This window comes from Taudactylus pleione, unplaced genomic scaffold, assembly GCF_031769625.1.
Source record: "Taudactylus pleione unplaced genomic scaffold, aTauple2 ptg000574l, whole genome shotgun sequence".
Lineage (NCBI taxonomy): Eukaryota > Metazoa > Chordata > Amphibia > Anura > Myobatrachidae > Taudactylus > Taudactylus pleione.
Window position 1 is genome coordinate 1,554,733 of NW_028284976.1, and position 26,407 is coordinate 1,581,139.

A 26,407-nucleotide genomic window follows, 5' to 3' on the forward strand; every position below is an offset into this window, starting at 1 on the left:
GGACTTCCACGGCATCTTCACCTGGAGGGCAGCGGCCAGGAAAAGGAGCTTAAAGGCCGCCGCCCTCTTCTTGCTTCAGCAGCTCTTGTCTGCTGCTACACGGCCGATGGACTGACTGGACGGTGCCTTGCATTGGCCTTATATAAGTCAGCCGAGGGGGCAGAGCAATGACGCTGCGAGCAGTGATTGGCTCAAGGCGGCCATCTTTACATTTCAAAAATGGTGTTGAGGCGCCATTTTTGAAATGGGCACGCTCGGTTCTCACCATTGAAGTCAATGGTGGGAACCGCTCATTAGATGAGAGGCGGAAGGCTCCGCACCGGTATTTCTGTACTGAAATCCCACGGCATGAGCTGTCATTCGAGTAGTAGTGTCCTTAGAGGACACTACTAATGTTCGTGGGTACGGGTGTTTCCTTTTTATCTTTTGCCAAGACCCTGGATTGCCTACTTTGGAATGAAGTGGACAGATCCACGCATAGGAGGTGAGGTGAGTATGGATTTTTTTATTACAGGTACTCCATTGGATAATCTACTGGAGAAGAGGACAGCTACAGGGATACATAGGTGAGTATATGACATTTTGTGTGCATGTGTGAGTACATGTGTGTGTGCATGTATGTTTTCATAAAACTTTACTTTTCTACGGTGCGTGTGGTGTGTTTTTTTAAAATGGCTTTTGCAGTGAAACTGCAGGAACACCCCACATGCTGATACTTGTGGTTCTCCAAGTACCAGCATGCAGGGGAGGCTTGCTGGGAACTGTAGTTCCACAGCAAAAGGCAATATTTTAACTTTAATTGCACCACACTTTACATAATCAACCCGGCACCCACCGCCCAGGGGTGCCGGGGATAGCCCCAGGCTATCAGCATGGGCCTGGAGAGGGGGACCCTTTTATTCGGGGGCTCCCCAGGGATCCCTGGCCTGGACTGACTAGCGGTCAGGGGTGATGCTTCTGCTGGGGGGCCTGATGAAAGGGCTCCCCTGGCTGCTGAGGCTCCATTGTTGAAATGGGCGTCGCTGCCATTCTCGGCAGAATGGCTGGCAGGAACTCAGGCGCCTAGTCCCAGAGCTTCCGCTGCCGGGTCCTGGTGCTGCTTCTGTCGGGTCCCGCCGATGATGTCGTGAGCCGTGATTGGCTCGCAGCTGCCATCTTTGAATTTCAAAAATGCTGCTTAGGCGCCATTTTTGAAATGGGTGCTGCTGCCGTACTCGGCAGAATGGCTGGCGGGGACTGGATACTCTCGAATCCAGACCCGCTGCCAATGCCACAACAGCCGCTGGGTTCCCCCATCGCCGCCGACACCTGCAGTGCCGCCGCCGCCACTGCCCACAACACCCATGATGCCACTTTCGCCGCTGGCACCCGCACCGCCTCCGCCGCTGACACCCGCACCACCTCCGCCGCTGGTGACTGCACCGCCGCCGGTTCCCGCCGCTACCACCCGCTGCCATTGCCATTTTCCTGTGCCACTAACTCCTGCAAAAGGCAGCCATCTTGGTGCACTCAAGTGAAGCCACAGTGAGTACATCTGCTGGAGTCTCCTACTGATGCTGCGCAACAAGTTGAAAAGTCCTATCTCTACAATGGCGCATTCTTGAGGTAATAGTTTAAAAACTGTAACTTTCTAATTTACCTGAACCCCAAAAGCACGTACCCTGGAGCAATAGCTACCTAATAAAACAAACCCAAAGTCTAAATTCGCCCCCTACCCTGAGTTATGCCTTCCCAAAAAAAAACCCATAGAGAACAGCAAAAAAGTGGTCCTAACAGAGTGTCAGAAAACAGTGACAGTTGGAACTTTAGATTACTCCCAAATCCTAATTTTTTATGTATAGCTCTTGAAATTTAGCACACAGCACTGAGAGACAGTTCTACCTGGCCGTGCCAAATTTCAGCTCGGTACCTCCAACAGCTTTGTGGTATAGCCCCTTAAACACCATGCCCCCCCCTCTGGAATTCTCTATGGAGATTTCCATTTTTTTTAGATGCAGCCTTAATATAAGGGCACGACTGTGCCCTTATAATTAGCGTGATGCCCTGTACTATAATGTTGGTGGTATGATATACTTTCTGTCTGCATATTCAGTAGCGTATGTCAGAGGTCTTGCCTGTCTGGCTGAGCTCCATCAGGTCCTAGTGAGCACCAGCTCTGTCCTACCTGTCAGATGCTGGAGAGAGGCAGCAACAAAAACAAGTAATTTACCAAGAATAAAAGGTCACTAATTAATCTTAGATTTTCCCTATGAAAGTGTTCTCTGTATTTCATTTACATATCTCACCCAGCAAATCCGGTTTATTTGCATAGGGTGTAATACAAGAAAGGTATGTCTAGCTCACATTCAGCAAGAAATACTCTTATACAGTATGTCCTGCTACTACAATCATAAGATGCAACACTTGCAACTCTATTGTAGCCACCATCTTGGATTGATCCTCCCCATAAAAATAGAGAGATTTGCACAAAACTAGCATAACTCCCACATTGAATGGTAAGGACCAGGCCATGAGTGCCTCCAAGAACACTTCACAGCTGTGTACACCATGATATGCAGAGCAGCAATGAATGGGACATACCTGCCAGCTACCAGATCAGGTCCCTTTCCATCTAGAGACATGAGTCTGAGCTCTCAAATCACCACTGTCCAATATGAAATTACAGAGCAGCATCTACAGTGCAGGCACACATAGGACAATTGTATGTGTAGCTTGCAGCTAAGAAAAGCTGTTGGAAAATGGGCCATTCAGTGGATGTGCAAATTCCATTTTACAATGTATTTGTAAAGTCATATTTTCAAGGTTTTAGAGTCTATAAAAAGTGCTTGGATGACAATAAACAATTCATTCTGATCTGTGGTGTTGTTAGGTATAAGAAGATAGACTGGTCAAAGCAAAAATGATAGGGAAGTTCTGGGCTGAACTAAACGGATAGGGGGAATAGAGCAGAGAGACAAAAGTTCGCTGTGAAAAATATGATAAATTCTGCGCCCAAATTAACAGTTTTGAACATACAGGGATATATTTACTAAATGTTGATTTTAATCGATTTTGATCAATTTAAAATCGATCTAAATTGATCAACATCAATGTTGTGTTTCTGGGGCTAAATTACACATATACTAACAGACAATTTTTTATCTGGTTTTTCAAGTATTAGCAAAAGTATAAATTAGCCCCAGAAACACAACATTGTTGATCAATTTTGATCGATTTTAACTCAATCAAAATCGAGTTTTGGTAAACATACCCCACAGTATCACTCCTCTCTAAATATACCTGTTGCTAAGAAATGTGAATTTAGCAAGCTTGGGATCTTAGACAAACTATGGTTCGCTTTCAAGCAGAATCCTTCTCTTAACATGCAGGAGCAAATAATAGAAGCATTTTATATATAACTCATCTTTACATATATGGCGTATTCTAGTACATACATGCAAATGAGTAAAATGGAGCTTCATTTGCAGAGCGTGCCTTGCAGACATTTGCAGTGTAAATGGTCAGAAAATGAGCACAGGGCAAACGGGGCTTTGTTGAACTGTACGATCGATGAGGTGACACTTCTGTGGGAAGAGGCCTTTTTCTGTAGGCAATCATTAGTGAGGACTCAGTCACTCACATGTAAACAAAATGACACCTGTTAAGAGGTGGATATTTTGTGCCTTCTATAGGGCAGGTGCAAGTACACACTGATTCGTTTTAAACCAGACCCATACAGAAGCTTTTTGTGCACATTTCTTTTGCGTAATGTACTCCAGATTTACTTCCAACTCTTTATCAGCCACTTTATCCATCATTGTTGTCATGCCACAAAAATGCAAATAAAACACTTATTTTGATGGCAAGATTAGTGTAGTTGTACAGTTTCATAACATTTGTCCACATACATTTTAATTTACTTTATGTGTTGAATTGTATTATCATGCAGTAAGGAAACAAGTGTATAATATACTGTAAATGTGATATCAATTCTAAAATTTAATTTGGACTGACCTCTGGCGATGGGAGCATATGGGAATTCAGGGCAGAGGCACTGGCGCTCATACAACTTTGTTGTTCCCTGGTGTATACACATCAGTACCACAACACAAAAATGCACAAATTGACAACAGTCTTCCACCCATACACAATGCTCCAGACTAGCACAGAACAATACCAACATTAACCTGCATTGTGGATTTCCCAAACTCACAGCATGCTCGATTCCTCAGGGCAATCAAGCCAGCTATTTGACCACTGCCATGGGCAGGAACCTCCATGGCATGAGGTGCATGGGCACACAAACATTAGAGCCTACAGGGGCAGACTGCACTATTACTGGGGGATACAACAAAGTCCATGCTCCACAGAATGGGTCTGACACCCCAATAATGTACACTAATGTGCTAAAAGAACTGAGACAAATGACTATTAATACGTAGGTCCTCCTTTTCGATTGAATTACAGCTGCAACACAATATGGCATGGACTTCATGGTTATGCAGCATGTGCCGGTCAGGGATGTATGCAGATGTATCAGAGGTCCTAATGCATGCCAGCTGAAAAAACCCTACACCATAACAGAGTTACCGCTGCCCTGGGCTTTCCCTTGTTGACATGCAGGGTCCATTGCCTCTATTGCCTAGGCTACACATTTCCAGTCATCTTGCATCCAGTGGTGGTGTTCAAGAGTCCAACCAATGGCTATTCACCACCACCTATTTAAACCAGTTCCTGTGAGCAACCTATTGTCTGAACAACGTGTTCCTTCCCAGGAAAGTTCTAGGCTCCAGGCTTACTCCTGTATCCTGTGATCATGTCCTCTGACTATCTACTACTTCGTTGACTCTCACTATTTATCATCTGTCGTTGAGTATCATCACCTGCTGGCATCACAGCTTCCATGCTGTACACAGACCTGCTTCTTCCACTTTGGTCAGCCAGCAAGTTTACAACTACCAGCTCTCCACTACCGCTGTGTAGCATTACCTGTCAGCACTACAGAGTCCATGCTACTTACAGATCTGCCTTCCATCTGCTGCTGTGTTCCGTTACCTGCCAGCACTGCTGCTCTCATGCTGCATACAGACCTGCTCCAACCACTTCGCCTCAGTCAGCAAGTATACTGCCTTTCATTTGCCGCTGTGTATTGTCACCTAATAGCATGGCAGCTTCTATGCTCCATACCAACTTTAATTCTCAGGGCACTGCTGGCGAGTACAGCTGCTGTCTTCTTTCTATCATACCACTGGTACTATACTGCTCTGAGTTCCGGAGATCCCCCTTGTTCCTGGAGTATATCTTTGGTCTTACTGGCTTTCACAGGTCACTAGATGCATGGTTGCGCAGTGGACCTGGTCTGTTCACTCCGGTTCCAGTCCAGTATCAATGCTTATCACAAGTCTGTGGCTCCTGCACTATCACTAGTGTACCTAAGCTCCTGTTCATAACCACGAGCCAAAGTATTATCAAGCCACCTTTTTTCCTATGCACTTCCGTTTCTTTTGGAAACCCAGTAGTTCTCCTTAGGTCGCAGAGATTGGGCACATTGGCACTGCTCCTACATTAAATTTTACATAGTACTATTCTACGGATGTACATATCATACCCAGGGCCTATTCTCAGTCAAATGGAACGGATGTATCTGTCTTTACGTGCAATAAGGCATTTCAGGGCAGAAACAATGAGAAAGCATGGAACCACCCTGACTTGTGTGAGTATCATGAGAGTGCCATAGGCATGTATCAAAATCTCAGAACAATTCTGACTCATGGATATGGGGAAGGGAAGCCTGTTTGTTGATAGATCTCTTACTCATAGCATGGGGATGGTGAAAGTGCAATACTAATGATGATGGTTTGCAAAATATCAATAGGTGGCGCAGGTTTTCATTAGCAGATGCACAAACTCTCGCATTAGCCCTACAGATTCCCTCTTCAGCATTATGTAGTAAATTAGCAGAAAATAATACAAATCGTAAGAAGCGCAATAATCTTTAAAATCTTTACTAAATTGTAACATTCAATATCATAAAAACATTAGAATGTGTTAATAACATAATATAGTTCACCCGATTTGAAGATTTATATGTTGGTCCTTCCATCTCTTCTTATGCTCTTGGGTCATATTTACTTTTTTAGTTGTTTTTTTTTGTTTGTCTTTTATGCTACATTTATGTTTATGGTTTAAAAATAGGTTTTTATTAATAATGACTCTTTATTTAAACTATTCATCCAGGGGTATTATAAATAGTTGTGCACATGCGTGCATAGATTTATCTATGTGTGCCTATATATATATATATATATATATATATATATATATATATATATATACTAGGGATGTGCAGGCTCGGATAGGTTCGAGTTTGCACGTGGAGTTCGGATTTTTCCCTCCAAAAAAACGGAACTCAGAACGAGGCAAAACGTCATCTTACATGGACGAACATCATCATTCCTGGACAAAAGACCAGGAATGATGATGTTCGTCCATGTAAGATGACGTTTTGCCTCGTTCTGAGTTCCGTTTTTTTGGAGGGAAAAATCCGAACTCCACGTGCAAACTCGAACCTATCCGAGCCTGCACATCCCTAATATATATATATATATATATATATATATATATATACACATATATACACACACACACACACAAACGTCTTTATATGTACATACATAATTGTTTTTCTATACTTATCCATAAAGGAATTATATATTTTATTTATCAAAAATTATTATTACAGTCTTATGTAATTTTACCATTTGCTAGATATAGGTTTTCAATTGTTTCAATAGTGTGCGTGTGTGTTAAATAAGTCCTCTAAATGCTATGCTGTGCAAAATACTAAAGAGAGTGTTACATTCCCTTTTATCTTTATGTCAAATTATGAATCTCTTAACTATTGATCTGTTTCATAAATAATAACGATTATGTCAATTTATGAATCTCTAAAAAACCAGGGGTGGCCAACCAGTCGGAGGCAAAGAGGCAAAAAATATATGTAGTCAAGCGAAAGAGCCGATGGCATGCGCGCGCCCCCATTAGTTGTGGCCCTTATGCAATGCCCCATGTAGCTGTGGCCATTATGCAATTCCCCTAGTAGATGTGGCCCTTAAGCAATGCCCCCTGTAGCTGTGCCCATTAAGCAATTGCCCCAGTAGTTGTGTCCCTTAAGCATTGCCCCTGTAGCTGTGCCCATTATGCAATGCCCTCTGTAGTTGTGCCCCTTCTGCAATGCCCCTGTAGCTGTGCCCATTAAGCAATGCCCCCATTAGTTGTGGCCCTTATGCAATGCCCCCTTGGAGCTGTGCCCATTATGTAATGCTCCCAGTAGTTGTGCCCCTTCTTCAATGCCCCCTGTAGCTGTGTCCATAAAGCAATGCCTCCAGCAGCTGTGCCCCTTCTGCATTGTGCCATGTAGCTGTGCCCCCTAAGGAAGTGCCACCAGTAATAGCTCCCCCTCCCCGCCCACAACCCTATGAAGAAACTTACCTTCATGCTGGCACCGCTCCACGCCATCAGGGCTCCTGAGTCCCACCGTTGCAGCTGCTTCCATTGCCTGCTGGATCTAACTGGATCCAGCAGGCGTGTGGGCTCCTCACATAACTGCATTACTGGGAACGCTGGCCTCTGAAGTGATCAGAGGCTTCTTTAGTCTCTGATGGCTTCAGAGACCAGTATTCTCAGTAATAATGGGGGTCTGCCGAGCTGCGAGCTTGGAGCCGCAATAGAAGCTCAAAGGAGCCTCATGCGGCTCGAAAGCCGCGGGTTGGCCAACCCTGCTCTAAACCATCGATTTGTTTCATAAATTATTACAAGTAAAAATATGAATATAAATTTCCAAAAAAGAAAATAATATTAGAACTTTGGGAGACTCAAACCAATGGGGGATTCCAACTCCGTAAGCTTAATTTCATCAAACAAGAGACCATATTCAGTGACTTTTTGAGTCACAAACCCTTTAATATATCAGATCATGTCAGGACTAGTAAGGCTATTTTTTAATATTGGTTCTAAGGACTAAAGACAAAGTGGTTAATCCAATTGTCCATGAAGGGTGAGAGTTGACGGTGCCATGGTGTTAAAATGCCAGCAACGGCACTGCATCTTGCATCCCTCGTGGCCTGCTCCAAGCTCAAATTCGCACAATTTTGCTCTGAGCCCTATGGGACTGCGAGCACTTTTGTGCAAGTTTGGTCTGCCGTAGCGATTACTTGCATATGTGAGATCATCAAGGCTAATTGAATTGAGCCCTACATTTTTTTAAATTTTATATTTAGTTTTAAACATTTTTCACAATGATGAAACAAAAATTTTATTACAAAACATACAGTAAGTATATATTTAAAAATAGAAATAAAATAGGAATAAAGCAGAAAAATATCAATAGATTGTATGACGAAATATACTATTTCTCTTATATTTATGATAGCACTGAGGGATTTTATTAAGCAATACTTAAGCTAATATACAATTGACTATTTGGTAACTATTTATAGTTAATAAGTAATTAATGTACCACTTGCAAAGTGATGACCGGTAAAAATAATTTATTTTTTCTATTAGGAGTTCATTATATTCAAATCATTAAAAGACTTGTAAATAAGTGCGACTAGTACACAGACTTAATTTTAAGATATTTGTAATCTTCATTTACAAAGCAGTCTTCAACATTTAACATATACTTGAAAGCAACACAAAGTGTACAATTATATGTTTTTATCATCTTACTCTGGATATGAGCCTAGGTCTAGTGTATGTATTAAAAGAAAAGAGGGTGTATTTATGTAAGGAGAGATAGAAGGCGGAAGCAATGTCTTATATTCTGCCTCAGGCTCAATCCTGGAACTCCGTATTTCACAGCGGTAATCAAATATTATAAAAAAAACACCATTGTTATTAGTATATCCCCTTGTAGGGCAGTACGTACAGATGTGTCATCATACACGTAGCATCAATACGGCAAGCGGCAAGAGATGCCTGGTGCAAGAGAGCTGCCAGGTCCCAATTGACTCAGCTTGGACCAAGCATGTTTTTGCATCTTTTTCACCTAAAAAAGCATCTTAGTTGCAAACAGCTGCAACAAAAACTTCACGAGACTGCATTGATTAATTTGATATGCGCCACTGTATATCTGTGTGCGAATGAATCTGTATAGGAAGCACAATGGATCTAGGAAAAAAAACCCGCACACAGATATACAAGTGTCTCATATCTAATTAAACAAACAGTCTCATAAAGCAGTTTGTCACATCTGTTTTAGACTAAGAGGCATATTTCAGGATAAAAGACATGAAAAAGATCCTATTGAGATGCCCACTGGTCGTGGCATGAATCTGACGATATGCATACAAAGATGTGCTTTCGGCAGATCCATCAGCCACATCATCGCACATTGTACCAGAATGTCCTTGGGTCTATGGATGCTAATGTTAGTGGAACTGCATCAGACGCAATCCCAGACATTAACATGCCACCCACACACAAGCCACCATTAGCCAGCCCCCCACCCGCTAGTCACCTTCAAGGAATGCCCATCAATATTGCATGGATCTCCAGACAATTTTAAGATGGTCCCTTGGTTGTAACCATCGGGGCGCATGCGGAGTGAGTCTTGGATGCATGCTTAGAACTAAGACATTGGGTGCTTGTGTTGGATGTTTTACTAATGCCCAACTTGGAAACAGGCCTAGTATATGGTAATAATTTACTCAGTGGCCTCAGGTATTTTCAATCATATATTGTTGTATAAAAAAGATTTGAAATGCATAGCTATGGTCTGAATTTTTCACTCATAACTTGTTTTTTTTTCAATTTAATAATGACATTGTATCTATAACATTAATAAAAACAAAAAATCATACATACCAACACAATGAGTGATTTCCTCACTCTATCTATTATGCCTTGACCGAACACTTGAGCCTGTACTTCAATATCAAGTTTTCCAGTTTCCAACGGAATTATTACAAAATAAACCACTTTTGTAGATTTCTTTGCTATTGACACAGTCTCTTGATAACCGCTTGATTTAGACGCTAAACTACATACATTCTCGTTATAAGGGAATTTTACCTTCACCTAAAACAGAGATAATACATTTGCATTACATGAAATAAGTCATGCTAGTAAGGTTAGGGAGCCGAGAAAGTAAGCTAATGATGAAACAACATCAAGCACACAAAAGTTTTACATGAAATAAAGACAGTGTCAGTCTTTTCTCACCCTGACTAATGTAAGATATAAAAGAGGCTAAACAGGCAGTCTTTTAGGAGATTTCTTTACTGGTTCACAGCAATGTGCTAGGGGGCTCTTTTCTGTGTAACTTTTCTAGATAACCCTTCTTTTCCAGCTGCTGGTATATACAAATTGGCATTTTGTGTATCATTGATTGAAGCATGCTTGGGAACAGTAGCTGATAGGGAGTGCTAGCCCTTCATAAGGACTCATTGTTAGGTATAGTATTTCTGGAGAGGCTTTAGACAATTCATCTTAAACAGAATTCGACCAGATAGGGTAAGCTCATCTCTAGGCAAAGAATGGTCACAAGTCTAGCTGGCAGCAGCCAACCATGTAATATAGTCTGGGACAGCAGGGCTCTCTTCTTTATCTCCCTCCAAGGTTTGATACATCTCCCCTGCAGTCTCATCTGGTTGGCTTTGTGCGGCTGTCTCTCTCCCCATGTATCATGTGGTAATCTAGCTACTTATCTAAGTTTAGTACAGAAGACAAACTAAAATTAACAGCACTGTCACGGGAGTTTCCAGAGTGTAATGTACAGTATATCAATAAATGAAAAAACTCTAAAAATAAAAAATGTTTAACTTATAGAAATGTATAAGTAAAAATGCTTATATATATACAGTCAGGTGCATTTGTGTAGGATTATACATATAAATTAATAAAAAAAATGAAAAAAATTCTATATATATATATATATATATATATATATATATACACACATACACATATATATATATATATATATATATATATATATATACACACAGTCATGTGCCTCCCACTTTTTAAGGGGCCAAAAGTAATGGGACAAACTAAACAATCCTAAATCTAACTTTCACTTTTTAATACTTTGAATGCATAGACATCACCAGACGCTGGGTTTCATCCCTGGTGATGCTCTGCTAGGCCTCTACTGCAAATGTCTTCAGTTCCTGCTTGTTCTTGGGGCATTTTCCCTTCAATTTTGTCTTCATCCAGTGAAATGCATGCTCAATTGGATTCAGGTCAGGGGATTGACTTGCCCATTGCATAACATTCCACTTTTTAGCCTTAAAAAACTCTTTGGTTGCTTTTGCAGTATGCTTTGGGTCATTGTCCATCTGCACTGTGAAGCGCCGTCCAATGAGTTCTGAAGCATTTGACTGAATATGAGCATATAATATTGCCCGAAACACTTCAGAATTCATACTCTTCTCTTCCCATCACTCTGGTACAAGTTGATCTTTGTCTCATCTGTCCATAGGATGTTGGTCCAGAACTGTAATGGCTTTTTTAGATGTTGTTTGGCAAACTCTAATCTGGTCTTCCTGTTTTTGTGGCTCACCAATGGTTTACATCTTGTGGTGAACCCTCTATATTCACTCTTGTGAAGTCTTCTCTTGATTGTTGACTTTGACACATATACACCTACCTCCTGGAGAGTGTTCTTGATTTGGCCAACTGTTGTGAAGGGGTTTTTCTTCACCAGGGAAATAATTCTTCTGTCATCCACCACAGTTGTTTTCCATGGTCTTCTGGGTCTTTTGGTGTTGCTGAGCTCTCCGGTGTGTTCTTTCTTTTTAAGAATATTCCAAACAGTTGATTGGCCACACCTAATGTTTTTGCTATCTCTCTGATGGGTTTGCTTAGATTTTTCAGCCTAATGATGGCTTGCTTCACTGATAGTGACAGCTCTTTGGATCTCATATTGAGAGTCGACAGCAACTGATTCCAAATGTAAATGTCACACCTCGAATCAACTCCAGACCTGTTACCTGCTTAATTGATAATGAAATAACGAGGGAATAGCCCACACCTGTCCATGAAATAGCTTTTGAGTTGATAGTCCCATTACTTTTGGCCCCTTAAAAAGTGGGAGGCACATATAGAAACCGTTGTAATTCCTACACCGTTCACCTGATTTGGATGTAATTACCCTCAAATTAAATCTGAAAGTCTGCAGTTAAAGCACATCTTGTTTGTTTCATTTCAAAGCCATTGTGGTGGTGAATAGAGGCCAAAATATGAAGATTCTGTCAATGTTCCAATATTTATGCACCTGGCTGTATGTGTATATATATATATATATATATATATATATATATTGTATATATATTATTTTTTTTCATTTTTTTTATTAATTTATATGTATAATCCTACACAAATGTATACATTGTGCATAGTTTTGTAGTACATACATATGCAGAATACATTACAAACATGCAAGACCTAATTAGATCTACTGAAACATATGAAAACATGTCAAAACATATAGGTGATAATGGGGTGAATTACCACCTAAGTGGAAAAAAAATAATGCTATATTGTATTTGGAGTCCTGTCACTGGTGGAAAATGTCACTTAAAGTTTATGTAGTGCAGATATATTTACTGGTCTCACACAGGACTTTTTATGGGATAAGATGGTATCCATAGGGTGTAGAATAATATGCAGCTTGGTGCAGTCCCTTCTTGGAAAATATATCCCACGGCTAATATAAAGTTTGCTGAAGTGGACTAAGAGTTCCCTGATTCTGTCATAATAGAAATTCTTATTCCAGTGTAAGCTCTTTGGATATCCTGAATAAATACTCCAGTACAGCAGCTTTGGCTCTTTAGCAGCCCGATACGTTTCCCTGTCATCCTACAGCTTTTTCAAAGGCACTGTGAGTCTTTGAGAAAGCTGTAAAATGACAGGGAAATACGTCAGGCTGCTATAATCTGAGCCCAAGCTGCTGTACTGGAGTATTTATTCAGGATATCCAAATAACTTGAAGAAGAAGAATTTCTATTGTGGCAGAACCAGGAAACTCTTAGTCCACTTTGGCAAACTTTACATCAGTTATTTTCCACATAGGGACTGCACTAGGCTGCATGTTATTCTACACCCTATGGATATCATCTTATCCCTTAAAGGACCTTTGTATGACCGGTAAGTATTTTCCACCAGTGACGGGACTTGCATGTTTGTAATATATTCTGTTCATGTATGGACTACAAAACTATGCATACTGTATAAATTTGTGTAGGATTGTACATATGAATAAAAAAAAAAAAATGTTATATATATATATATATATATATATATATATATATATGTGTGTGTATATATATATATATATATATATATATATATATGTCAACACTTTTACTCATATAGTTCCAAAAGTATAAATTTTTAATTTTAGAGCTTATTTATTTAAATGTATTTCTTGACATTTCTTGACATATATACTGAATTATATTATAACTTGGGAATCACACACAATTTGCGCCAGTGTCCTCTATTATTTATCCATGTTTAGACCTGCAACATTTAGAAAATTGGCTCCATTTGCATCGCTTGTTATAAGCCTGACATTCCTATTGCGGAAATATCGGCATAGCATACAACTCTGAATCAGGCTCATAGTTGGCACCTCATCCATCTATTCACAATCTGCCCAATCACAATTATAGTAGCCACTCTCTCTATGCTGATAGATAATATCCTTTTGTCTGCAGAGAAAAGAGAAATATATTAAACTTCACATTAGTCTTGTGTATTGTTGTCTTAAAACAAACCTTGACTTGAGTTAAAAGGTAGTTGTGGACAATAGCTCGAATTTGTACTTGTTCATTTCTTATAACACTGTAGGGCATCCTTAGGTCAACAAAGAATGTTTTAGACGTAATCAGCTCATAGGGGTTTGACACACAAATACCTGGAAAAAAATAAACCAGTATTAATTTTTACTGAGATTTAATAGTAAATTGCTCACTTTATCCCTTAATTGAGTACTTGTCTTGGTAACAACTCATACAGATTACGTAAACCAGGAAAATAATGACATACTCATACATAGGGCTCTATCTTATTAGCTGCGAAGGGGGCTAGTTGCCATGTCATAGAAACATTGGCGATGGCACTGCAACTCGTCCTCCTCATGGCCCAATCTCACCCAGACTCATGGTTTTTGTTCACAGCCCCATACAGGCGCACCAAATTGTGACTGTCGACATGATAAACTGTCAACAAACTGTCTCTGGTGGCCCAGTGGTCACTTACCTTCTCCTGGTGGCAGCAGAGGTTCTAGTGTCTTCTTCTGTGACCCGGCAGACATGTGACTGTCACTTCCGGCGCAGATCTGTGATGCCACTGGTCTGAAGAGACCTGCACCACCTCTCACCAACATCTATATAAATCATAGTCCCTGCAGCTCATACTGCACTGATGGCCTGATTCAGAAAGGATCGAAATTTCAAAGCTGCACGCAGGCAGCTTTGCAATGTGATCCTTGCTATTATGCAAATGCAGCAGGAGATGTATGACACTCCCTCTTGCATTTGCAATCCCAGCACTGCGTCAGAGGTCGCAGACTGGGATCACCATCGTGACCATTGGTGGTCGATGGTCGCAATGGTGGACTGCACCGGGCCTCCGGCCAGCTGGGTAAGCCTCAGAGACTGCGAATTTTTGAAAACAGATAAACCGAAAACATCTACACTGTACCTCCTGCCAAAGATACACAAGAACGAACAAACGCCACCAGGGAGACCAATAGCATCAGGGGTAGGTAATCTATCTGAAAAAGCTAGTGTATTTGTAGGCCAACATCTACATAAATATGTGCTCACATTACCATCATATGTGAGAGATACAATGGATGTACTAGTCAAACTTCAAGATCTGACTGTGAACCCTGATGTATGGTTAGTATCATGTGATATAGAAAGTCTCTATACAAGTATCAACCATGAAAATGGGATACAAGCTGTCAGATACTTCCTGAATATGGGAACATATAATGATTTTAGTGACTTTCTGATCAATCTTTTGAATTTTGTACTAACAAATAACTACTTCATATGTAATGAGCACCACTACCTCCAGGTTAGGGGTACGGCAATGGAGACAGCTTGTGCCCCCACATATGCCAATCTCTACCTGGGGTGGTGGGAGAAAGAAGTAGTCTTTAATGAGTCCTATGAGAAATACACTGACAATATATTAATATACTTGCGCTATATTGATGATATCTTGATACTATGGGAAGGTGACAAATTGCTATTCGAGGAATTCATTACCATCCTTAACAGGAATGACCCGAACTTTAAACTAACTTATGTCATGAGCCAAAAGGAAATACACTTCCTGGTCTGACAATTAAAATTGAGGAAGAAGGTCATATTATAACTGACATGTATATGAAAATCACAGCAAGTAGCTCTCACTTTCCCGCTACTATTCGGGCAATCCCAAAAGGTGAATTACTTAGAACTAAACGTAACTGTTCTACTGCAGAGTCATTTGAGATTAGACAATGACAACTAAGTGAGAGACTCAAAGACAGGGGGTACAGCAATAATGTAATCAAAAAATTGATTAAAGAGACTAAAAAATATTCTAGAAACTCATTGTTGAAACCAAAAAATAAGAAACAAGAGGAAGAAACACTTAGATTTATTGGAACCTTCAATGTACATTGGAGAGAAATCAACAGTATTCTCCAGAAACACTGGCCTATTCTTCAAATGGATACCGATTTGGCCACAATCTTACCAGCAAGAATCCAAACTAGTTGGAGGAGGTCACAGAATATCAAAGATAAACTTGTCCATAGTCATCTAACTATGAATAAGAAACCACTTTACAAAAAGAAAGGTTCTTATGGCTGCGGCCACTGTAAAGCGTGCAAGAATATGATTCCAATAAAATGGTTCTATGACAAATACAACAAAAAAATGGACTATTCAGAGCTACATTACCTGTACCACGGTTGGAACAATATACCATTTAGAATGACCTTGTGGCATAATATATGTGGGCAAAACCTCCAGACCTTTAAAAGTAAGGATATTAGAACATATCGGTAAAATCCGTAATGCTAATCAAGATTGGCTAAATTTAAACACCTTACATCTGTAGCCAGACATTTTTATAAATATCATGGAAGCAATCCTAATGCTTTGAAGGTCTTTTGGATGAAACACATTCAAATGGGGATTCGCGGAGGTAATTTGGATGAAGAACTTTTGAGGGCAGAAACCAAACTGATATTTCTAATGGATAGTTTACATCCGAGGGGACTCAATGAGTATAATAGTTATATACCGTTCCTCTGATTCCTGTTAAAGATATGAATCAATATGGAAATTTCAACATTCCTTTCAGAACTTGTAGTAGGACGCATTGTATTTTAATATGACTCTTCAGATGACTACAATTGTATTGTTTCATGCACTAATAGTTTTCTCACATGCATATTGTGTTTTTAAATCTGTTGAGTATAATCTAAAAAAAAAAATTCTATTTATTTTTTACTTTCGAATAATTAAGCCTATTGGTGATATTATAGAATTATATTGAGATAAATGATCTAAGATTGATTTAATATCCACTTGATAAATAATGGCCCATCAACATCTATTGGAGTTGACTATTTTTTCTTTCAGTTTGTTAATATATAAATAAATATAACCCCCCCTTTTTTTCACTATATTTCAAATGTCTTACTTGTGAATAGATTTTAATTCTGCGTTATGATTGCATTATATACAGTCAGGTGCATAATTACTGGGACATTGACAGAATTTTCAGATTTTGGCCTTTATTCACCACCACAATGACTTTGAAATGAAACAAACAAGATGTGCTTTAACTGCAGACTTTCAGATTTAATTTGAGGGTAATTACATTCAAATCAGGTGAACGGTGTAGGAATTACAATGGTTTCTATTATTGCCTCCCACTTTTTAAGGGGCCAAAAGTAATGGGACAAACTAAACAATCCTAAATCTAACTTTCACTTTTTAATACTTTGTTGCAAATCCTTTGCAGGCAATTACAGCATGAGGTCTGGAATGCATACACATCACCAGACGCTGGGTTTCATCCCTGGTGATGCTCTGCTAGACCTCTACTGCAAATGTCTTCAGTTCCTGCTTGTTCTTGGGGCACTTTCCTTTCAATTTTGTCTTCATCCAGTGAAATGCATGCTCAATTGGATTCAGGTCAGGGGATTGACTTGCCCATTGCATAACATTCCACTTTTTAGCCTTAAAAAACGCTTTGGTTGCTTTTGCAGTATGCTTTGGGTCATTGTCCATCTGCACTGTGAAGCGCCGTCCAATGAGTTCTGAAGCATTTGACTGAATATGAGCATATAATATTGCCCGAAACACTTCAGAATTCATTCTGCTGCTTTTGTCAGCAGTCACATCATCAATAAATACAAGGGAACCAGTTCCATTGGCAGCCATACATGCCCACGCCATGACACTACCACCACCATGCTTCACTGATGAGGTGGTATGTTTTGGATCATGAGCAGTTCCTTTCTTTCTCCATACTCTTCTCTTCCCATCACTCTGGTACAAGTTGATCTTTGTCTCATCTGTCCATAGGATGTTGGTCCAGAACTGTAATGGCTTTTTTAGATGTTGTTTGGCAAACTCTAATCTGGTCTTCCTGTTTTTGTGGCTCACCAATGGTTTACATCTTGTGGTGAACCCTCTATATTCACTCTTGTGAAGTCTTCTCTTGATTGTTGACTTTGACACATATACACCTACCTCCTGGAGAGTGTTCTTGATTTGGCCAACTGTTGTGAAGGGGTTTTTCTTCACCAGGGAAATAATTCTTCTGTCATCCACCACAGTTGTTTTCCGTGGTTTTCCGGGTCTTTTGGTGTTGCTGAGCTCTCCGGTGCGTTGTTTCTTTTTAAGAATGTTACAAACAGTTGATTTGGCCACACCTAATGTTTTTGCTATCTCTCTGATGGGTTTGTTTTGATTTTTCAGCCTAATGATGGCTTGCTTCACTGAGAGTGACAGCTCTTTGGATCTCATATTGAGAGTCGACAGCAACTGATTCCAAATGCAAATGTCACACCTAGAATCAACTCCAGACCTTTTACCTGCTTAATTGATAATGAAATAACGAGGGAATAGCCCACACCTGTCCATGAAATAGCTTTTGAGTTGATAGTCCCATTACTTTTGGCCCCTTAAAAAGTGGGAGGTACATATAGAAACCGTTGTAATTCCTACACCGTTCACCTGATTTGGATGTAATTACCCTCAAATTAAATCTGAAAGTCTGCAGTTAAAGCACATCTTGTTTGTTTAATTTTAAAGCTATTGTGGTGGTGAATAGAGGCCAAAATATGAAAATTCTGTCAATGTCCCAATATTTATGCACCTGACTGTATGTACTCAGATAATCATTAGGTATATAGTAGACTCAATTATTCACAAGATTGTGTGATTTATTATCTATAAGTAGGTTCATATTATTTTCACAGTTCACTTTATCTATTCCAGTTTTCGTAATAGTATCACTGACACTGATACACATTTATAAATATAGGTATGTGCATGCATATGGATGTATGTATGCATGTATATATGTATAATATTCTACGTTTTCACAATAATGATTATCTAGCATTATCATTTTTATAAATTCACATCTATGCATCACGATTTAATATATAATTTTTGATCTTTTGAGTATTTCTGCTGTATTAAATTATTAGGGTTTCTTTATTTCTGATGTGTTTCTACTCACATGAATCTTCTTTATTTATATTTTTGATATGATATGGTTAGTAATGATTTATAATAAATCTGATGGGATGTTCTGTTATCAACAATGTATTGACATCAATTGTGATTATTCCAGGATATCCAGCTATTGGTGAGTGACATCAGAACCCTAGGTCCCTAGGGGCTGTACGTTGGTAGCCAATTGGTTGTTTATTCTGTTATTATATTATTTTTGTTTGCAGATTCCCCTTTTTCTTTTTCTATGAGTGTCACTGCCTTCCCTCTCCACCCTGAGTCTAAATATATCTCGGGTTTGGGAGGGATGACATTGCAAACCCCCCACATTAATTCATATATTTTTTGATTCTACTGCTCTTATTGTTTTATGTACTTTGTTTTTTCCCTTGTGACTGGGGGGCGGATCGTCCGGTCCGATCCCTCCAGCTTTGAGTTTAAAGATATCTCAGAGAGGGAGTGGACCTGGCTTCTGTTCCTGCTCCTCTGTCGCTATTTCTCATTTCTCTTATCCCATTTTTTTCTTTTCCATGTTTCAGTGTTTTATTTTGGTAATTTATTATATTTAGCTATATATATATATATATATATATATATATATATATATAATTATTTATTTTTTTTAATGAGCATTTATTTTTAATAGATTTTTGCGATTTTTTCACAATGAATATATTATACTCTCAGTATCATTGCGATTTAAACATATATAGTTCTGTCACAACATTACTCAATTATTATTTAATATATAATGCATTTCCTACCAGTATACTAACAAGAGGACTAGCAGTGTCACAACTGCCATATAATCCAGTTTAGGCGTCCGGAGAAATATACTTATACTTACTGGATAGAACAATAAACTTTCTAAATATTAATATTTTCATTGATTACCTTTGGATAAAAATGACATCTGTCACAAATACAATGTATCTGTAATCCTATTAGTGGAAAAAAAACACCCACCAACAGCAGTGACTGAAACAGCACATCTGATTGCATGAGAGTTAGGACTGTCAGTAAGAATGCTAGATGGTCTGTGATTTACCGGGATAATCACGTGACTGGCAAGTAGATTCTGATTGGTTAGCGGATATGAATATAGTGTGAGGCTGTAAATCGCCTTGCCTTGACAAAGCTGACCTACAGCGAAACGTGCATTGGCACGCCCATTGTGTGTACCACATGTGTTGTAAACTAATAATGTCATAATACTAATATAAGATGAAATAATAATAATAAGTTTACACCATGTCACTCCGTTGTGTAATGAGTCATATGGCTATGTAGAAACTCTGTTTTCAATTGAAGTCCACACCTCGCAACATTGTATCTATGTGATGGAATATTTGCAGCAGAGCCAAAATAGTAGCAGTCTATCCACTTGATATATTTAAAGTAGGACTCTTTGTACTATTTCAATACACATGACAAATAGACCTATAGGGTGCTCAAAATTATATCGAGACCACAGTGGTATATTTATGTTGGAGACAAGTTCCGTTTATAGTGGGATTTCATTAATAGGCAAGTTAATACAATATTACTACCCAGCAGGAAGGTGGTGAATTAATAGATATTATTTCATCATATTAACAGGGAGGATACCCACAACAAATAATTTTATAAGGGTGATAAACACGCATGCGGAATAATAAGCATTAATTGGATAAGATATGATATCTACATAGCATGTGAGAAATAAACTTCCTATATCATAAATACTGAGGCTCTCAGATTGCCCATATATAAGGATAAATGTGGAGCAAAAATAATTTTTTTACACATTTAATGCCTAACTAAGGTTACCTAGAACTGACACATGCATGTGCACGAATTGCAGTAAGATTTTGTAATCCTGCAATCACAATAATCACCATATGGGAATGATCTTCTGGAATAAGAAGTAACCTAATTTAGTTATTACCATTTCTCTAATCTAAGAGAGTGATATATTGACTCAGAGTTTCATCCATATATTGACCTAGGAATAAGAATACGGTCACACTGCAAGGGTTTTTTTTCATTTTTATTTTCACATATTTCAATTATCTTCACATTTATATATTATTTTTTCTACTTTTAACCTTTATTTCGCTGGTCATGTCCCATGTTGGGGGCATTTTAATGAATACCCAATAAAGATTGATTTTTATTTTCAACTACATTACTGTGCGCCATATCATAGACAATTCTCTTTTCTCTTCCCATCAGGTATTTTTGAATATACATATTTATTTGTCTTTTGGCAGCACCCCTTATTTATCAAATTACTAAAGGGTTTCCTGTAATATATGTTGTGTGCTGATGTCCACACTCCTTTGTTCTTTCTTAATCCTCAGGTTACTCAGACTGGCCGGCTTGAGAGCCCAGGACACTGCGTTGGTCGGCCGGGATCGCCGGCCGACCCTGCCTCCACACCGACCATTAAATGCTGCTGCCTGTCAATCAGGCAGAGGCATTCAACGGTCTGCGTGCGACAACGCAGGACCCATTCTGCACCCTCACAGAATGGGTCCTGCGCACGCGCAGATTCCCGATAATCTGCTGAATCAGGCCCTGAGGCCACTCCTAGCATGTTGACATTGCACAGTCGCAGAGAGAGGAGGTGGTTTAGTGGTATTGTGATTGTTGGTTGCTTCCTGTGTGACCCATGGACTGGGACTGTGTTTGGAGCTTGTCAATGTCTAGTATAAAAATACAACTACATCGATATTAGACCATATATTGTGTAGCCCTTCAACCTCATTGAGATGTAAGTATCCAGTAGCATTTGTAGGGTACACAAAGACTAGTTATCTAAATGTGCAACTCAGAGCACACTATCTAAACTTTATTTGATTAATATAGAGAAATTAATTTTTTTTTAAATCTCCTCCCAAGAAGAGATGGACCTGTAGATTTGTATTGAATTGTGGTATTAATATCGAAATCCATAGTAAACTTGTATTAAAAGGGAATAATGTTTAGGGCCCTATAATTCTGCATGAGTGTTATGATAAAATTTCAGTCTCTAAACCTCATGATTAGCCATTCTCTCCCCTATATATTTAACTAAAGCAATTTGCCCCTCATTACCTGCTGGACTACTTACTTTAAATAGCAATTGACTGCCCTTTGTCCTTTTCAGTTTGGAAGATTTTGGGCCTGATAATGGGACTGATTCAGAGAAGTACATTCATCTGATAATGAACATAAATCTCCGATGTTTCTGGGTCTGCGTCTGAGCAGGCAGGGTCCTGCGATTATGCTCGCAGACTCCCCCAAGCCACAGCATAATTGACATGCTGCGATGTTTGCGGGGGCAGAGCAGGGGCGTGTCATCCCCTGTTTTTCAGGAGTGCGGCAGATACAGATTCCTGGCCTCTTATGTGACCAGCACCCGTTCAGGCTGCACGAAGCTTCAGCTCCCACGACCTGACCAAAGGAGTAACCATCGCGAATATTGGTTGCGATGGTTGCTATGGTGATCCCAGCTTGCGATGTCGGATACAGTGTTGGGATCACAAATGCAGACAGGAGGTGTCTGACACCTCCTTCTGCAATTGCATCTGAGTTGGATGGAATTGCACAGCTGATTGTATGCGGCTCTGCAAATCCATCCATCTCTGAAGCAGGCCCAATGTGTTTTATATTTTTCCTCTAGGGCAGGGGTTCCCAACCACGGTCCTCAAGGCACACTAACAGTCCAGCTTTTAGGGATAGCCATACTTGAGCACAGGTGACTTAATTAGTTCCTCAGTTATTTTGATTAAACCATCTGTGCACAATCATGGATAACACTAAAACCAGGACTGTTAGTGTGCCTTGAGGACCGAGGTTGGGAATCACTGCTCTAGGGGACAATGGGCCTGATTCAGAGCCACTCGTAAGCGGCAGTTCGTTCGCTCCGAGCGATGTTTGGCCAACTGCGCATGCGTATGGATCGTTATGCGCATGCGCTAACCAGTCAGTGCGGCCGAAATTCATGTGCTCACAAAATAGCGAATGCCTGCTATTTTGAGTGACAGAAAGAGGCGTATGTGGGTGGTAACAGGGGAAGGTGCTTGAAAATGGGGAGTGGAAATCAGAACGCAGGCGTGCTTAAAGGTCAAAACGGGCGTTTTATGGGTGTGCATATTTAAAACAGCAGCGTCATTGACCACATCACTGGGTTATTTTATAGTCAGAACTGCTAGCAAAATTGTGGTAGCAAACACCAACCCCAAGAATAGCGAGCAGTTCATACCCATGTCGATGTACTCGATTAATCTAATAAATAGCGGACATGACGTAGGATGCGAGCGGCCAGGGGGCGTATCTTTCCAAAAAATGAACGCAAGTTTTGTTTGCTCGTTCAGACATAGAGGCGTGAACAGACCGCAAACAGCGAACGGTTCATTTGAATAGCCACCCCTTGTTTTAGAACGAACGAACGCAAATAGCGAACGGCTCTGAATGAGGGCCAATGTGTTTGTTTGTTTTTCCTGTGAGAGACAATGAGTTTTAGATTTTTTCCTGTAGGGGACAATGTGTTTTATTTAAGGGACAATGTATTTTGTGTTTTATATTTTTTCTGTGGGAGCATACAATTTGTTTCCAGAGGAGAAAAATGTTTTATTTTTTTTCCTGTGTTGGGAAAATGTGCAGGGGTTTTTTTCTGTGGGGGCCAAAGTGTTTTTTTTTTTCCTGGGGGAAAATGTTTTATTATTTTTACCTGAGGAGTAAAATGTGTTTTTATTAATTTTTTCTATGGGAGAAAATATGTGCATGTTTTTTTACCTGTGGGGCCAATGTGTTTTATATTTTTGCTGTGGGGGACATTGTGTGGGTTTTGTAGAAGTAATAATAATTATAATAATAATAATAGCAATAATGATAATAGCAATAATAATAATACATTTATTAATTATAGATAGATAGATAGATAGATAAATAGATAGATAGATAGATAGATAGATAGATAGATAGATAGATAGATAGATAGACAGGATCAAACAGATAGGAAGTCTAAATATGCTGGTCATATTATACAATAAGAGTGCCCCAAAAGAAGAGTCTTTCTTTTCTTTGTTTTTTTCTGCGCTCTGTGACACAGTAAAAAACAAAGAATGTTTTTGCAGACTATATACTGTATTAGACTCATAGGAGCACCACCAACACCTTGAAAATCTTATAGTAACATTTACTTTGTGATACATCATATGGTTGTTTTTTTATGATCCTCATCTGATATTTAATTTATATCCAATTCCCCTTTATGGAAAAACTCCTGTGCGGAATCATTCAAAATATAGATAAATATGCTGGTGCAAAGTAGTAAACTCAATACTCTAGCATTCTGTTGATGATTATGAAGTAGCTGCGCTTTAGCTATATATACAAAACTATTATTTTGGACCCATCATTCGTTAGGTGGCTAGCTACTGTATTGTGCCCATCATTGCAGAGTTTTTTTTCTCTGTTCTACCACCTTCCCATCTCAGTCCTCCCTCCATCCCATGTTTGTCTATTTCTCTCTCATCTCTGTACCCTCTCTCTGTCTGTCCCTCTGCCCCATCCATCTCTCATCTCAGCCCCTCTCCCTGTCTATTTCTCCCCTCATTTGCTCCCCCATCTCACTCCCCCCAACTCTCTTTCTGTCCCCCTGTCCATCTCCATCCAGTCTGTCACTTTCTTTCATCTCTGACTCTCCTGTCTCTCTATTTGCAGCATGATGCGTCTTTTTCGGTGTACCTCCAAAGTATTGTGTACAAATCCTGAAATGCAGTCGTGCTCTGTGTAAAGGATGAGGGCAATTCGAGAAGGTGATAACTTGTCTTTAACATGTTTCACCACGTCTCGCAGCTTTCTCAAAAGGCAGAATATTGTTGCAGCTCAGAAGTGCACACATTAGCTGTTATATTCCAACTGAAAACTGTTTAATACAATTACCCAGTATTGTGGACTGGAACGTATATTATGTTTGGTGAGCACTCCTCACATGATGTTATTATATGTGCAATAGGGATTTAATTTCCTGTGTTATTTAGGAATTTTGCTATTTGTTTTTACTTAATTTTTGGGGGTTTGAAGTACATTTGCAGCTTGCCATGGAGGAGTGACCTACAACATGTGACTACTGTACATGCGTGGGTCACCACCATGCCTTTCTTTCATGCTGTGCCACTAAGAAAGAGGATAAAGAGAAGCATGCAGGCTGACAAAGAAGAAGGTCATTTGGAGGGGGCCCGGGGAGGGATTGGCTCTTGAGATGACACAGGAGGCTGGAGTGACAGCGGGCAAGTGGCTGGAGTGACAGCGGGCAAGAGGCTGGAGGGACATAGGGCAGGAGAGGCTGGAGTGACAATGAGTAGGAGGCTGAAGAGACAAAGAGAGCAGAAGGCTGGAGAGACACATGGGCAAGAGGCTGGAGAGACACAGGGGACAGGAGACTGTAGTGACAGGGGGCAGGAAGCTGGAAATACAAGAGGCTGGAGTGATAAGGCAGGAAGATGGAGAGGCAGGGAAGAGAAGGTTGGAAAGACAGGGGCCAGGAGGCTGGAGTGACAGAGGACAGGAGGCTGGAGTGACAAGGGACATGAGGCTGGAGTGACAGGGCACAGGAGGTAACACAGGGGGCTTACATTTGCTTGAACCTCTGTTGTAAGATTCTAACATTGGTTATATCCCTACACAAACAGGCATCATCCAGACCATATGATCTCCTACAAAAATAGTGAATAAACACTGAAGCCACTGCCCAGGGAGGATCAATTTCTTCAGAGGTTGCCCATTGCAGGAAAACAAACAGGTATGGTGTAATTTTATTTAGTACACACAAAAAACTGACCCACCTCCCCCTGGTTCCATCCCTTCTGATCAGTCCTACCTCACTCTGCCTCTGTTCCACCTCTCAATGCTGAGGCCCGTTGGATGGCTGATCTCCTGAATACAACTGGGACTGCATACAGACAATCAGCTATCTGATGGATATCAGTTTTGTAGTGAGCTAACAACTCTTTCCCATGCTTACAGGCATAGGCCTGATTAATACCAAAAAGGGAGAACAGTTATTAGTGTTATTATTGTTGCCCCTAATGTTTATTTGCATGTCCCTTTAATTTGCCCCCACGTTAGATGCATCCCCTCCATGGCACAATTGGGGAGGCACCATATCACACACGCACTATGGGCACCATGACTACACAATTCACCTTTGCCCATAGTCACTAATAACACAAAATCTTGCCTAGAATTTGTTTTTTCTTCCTGTAGTAAAAAATTGTATGTAACAATTAAAAGAGCAGTTTACTTTATTTGAAACAAATACTAAATCCCCTCCATCAGGGGCATAGCAAGACCTATGGGGGCCCATAGCAAAACTTCCACAGGCCACCCCACTACTATTACTCACAGCAAGGCAGCACATCTGCTCTCACAGGCCCAGTTGGCTCTATTTGCTGGGTGGAGGAATGGTTAGATGACTAGCCGTCTTTGGATTATGGCCATGTTATAGCATTCACATTAGTTGGGGAGACTATATAATAAAAAAATATATATATTTTTTTTTATAACACTTACTACTGCTATGATAATCACCATGATTTAATAGTATAGGTCAACTAAGCAGGCAGACATTAGATCATTTACAATCATAATGACAGAGTAACTGAGTGCAGGGGGATTACTGGGCCCCTGACTTA

At 39.9% G+C, this 26,407-nt stretch overlaps 1 protein-coding gene across 1 annotated transcript in view; it reads right to left on the reverse strand.

The window, feature by feature from the left end:
* The window catches only part of LOC148481549 (complement C3-like), a 318,755-nt gene that overhangs the window by 123,378 nt on the left and 168,970 nt on the right, over positions 1-26,407 (reverse strand). The window contains exons 20-21 of the mRNA XM_088453278.1: positions 13,764-13,903; positions 9,847-10,059 (exon numbers count right to left, since the gene is read on the reverse strand). Of these exons, the coding sequence (XP_088309404.1) occupies positions 9,847-10,059; positions 13,764-13,903 (353 nt within the window). The remainder of the gene's footprint in view (positions 1-9,846; positions 10,060-13,763; positions 13,904-26,407) is intronic.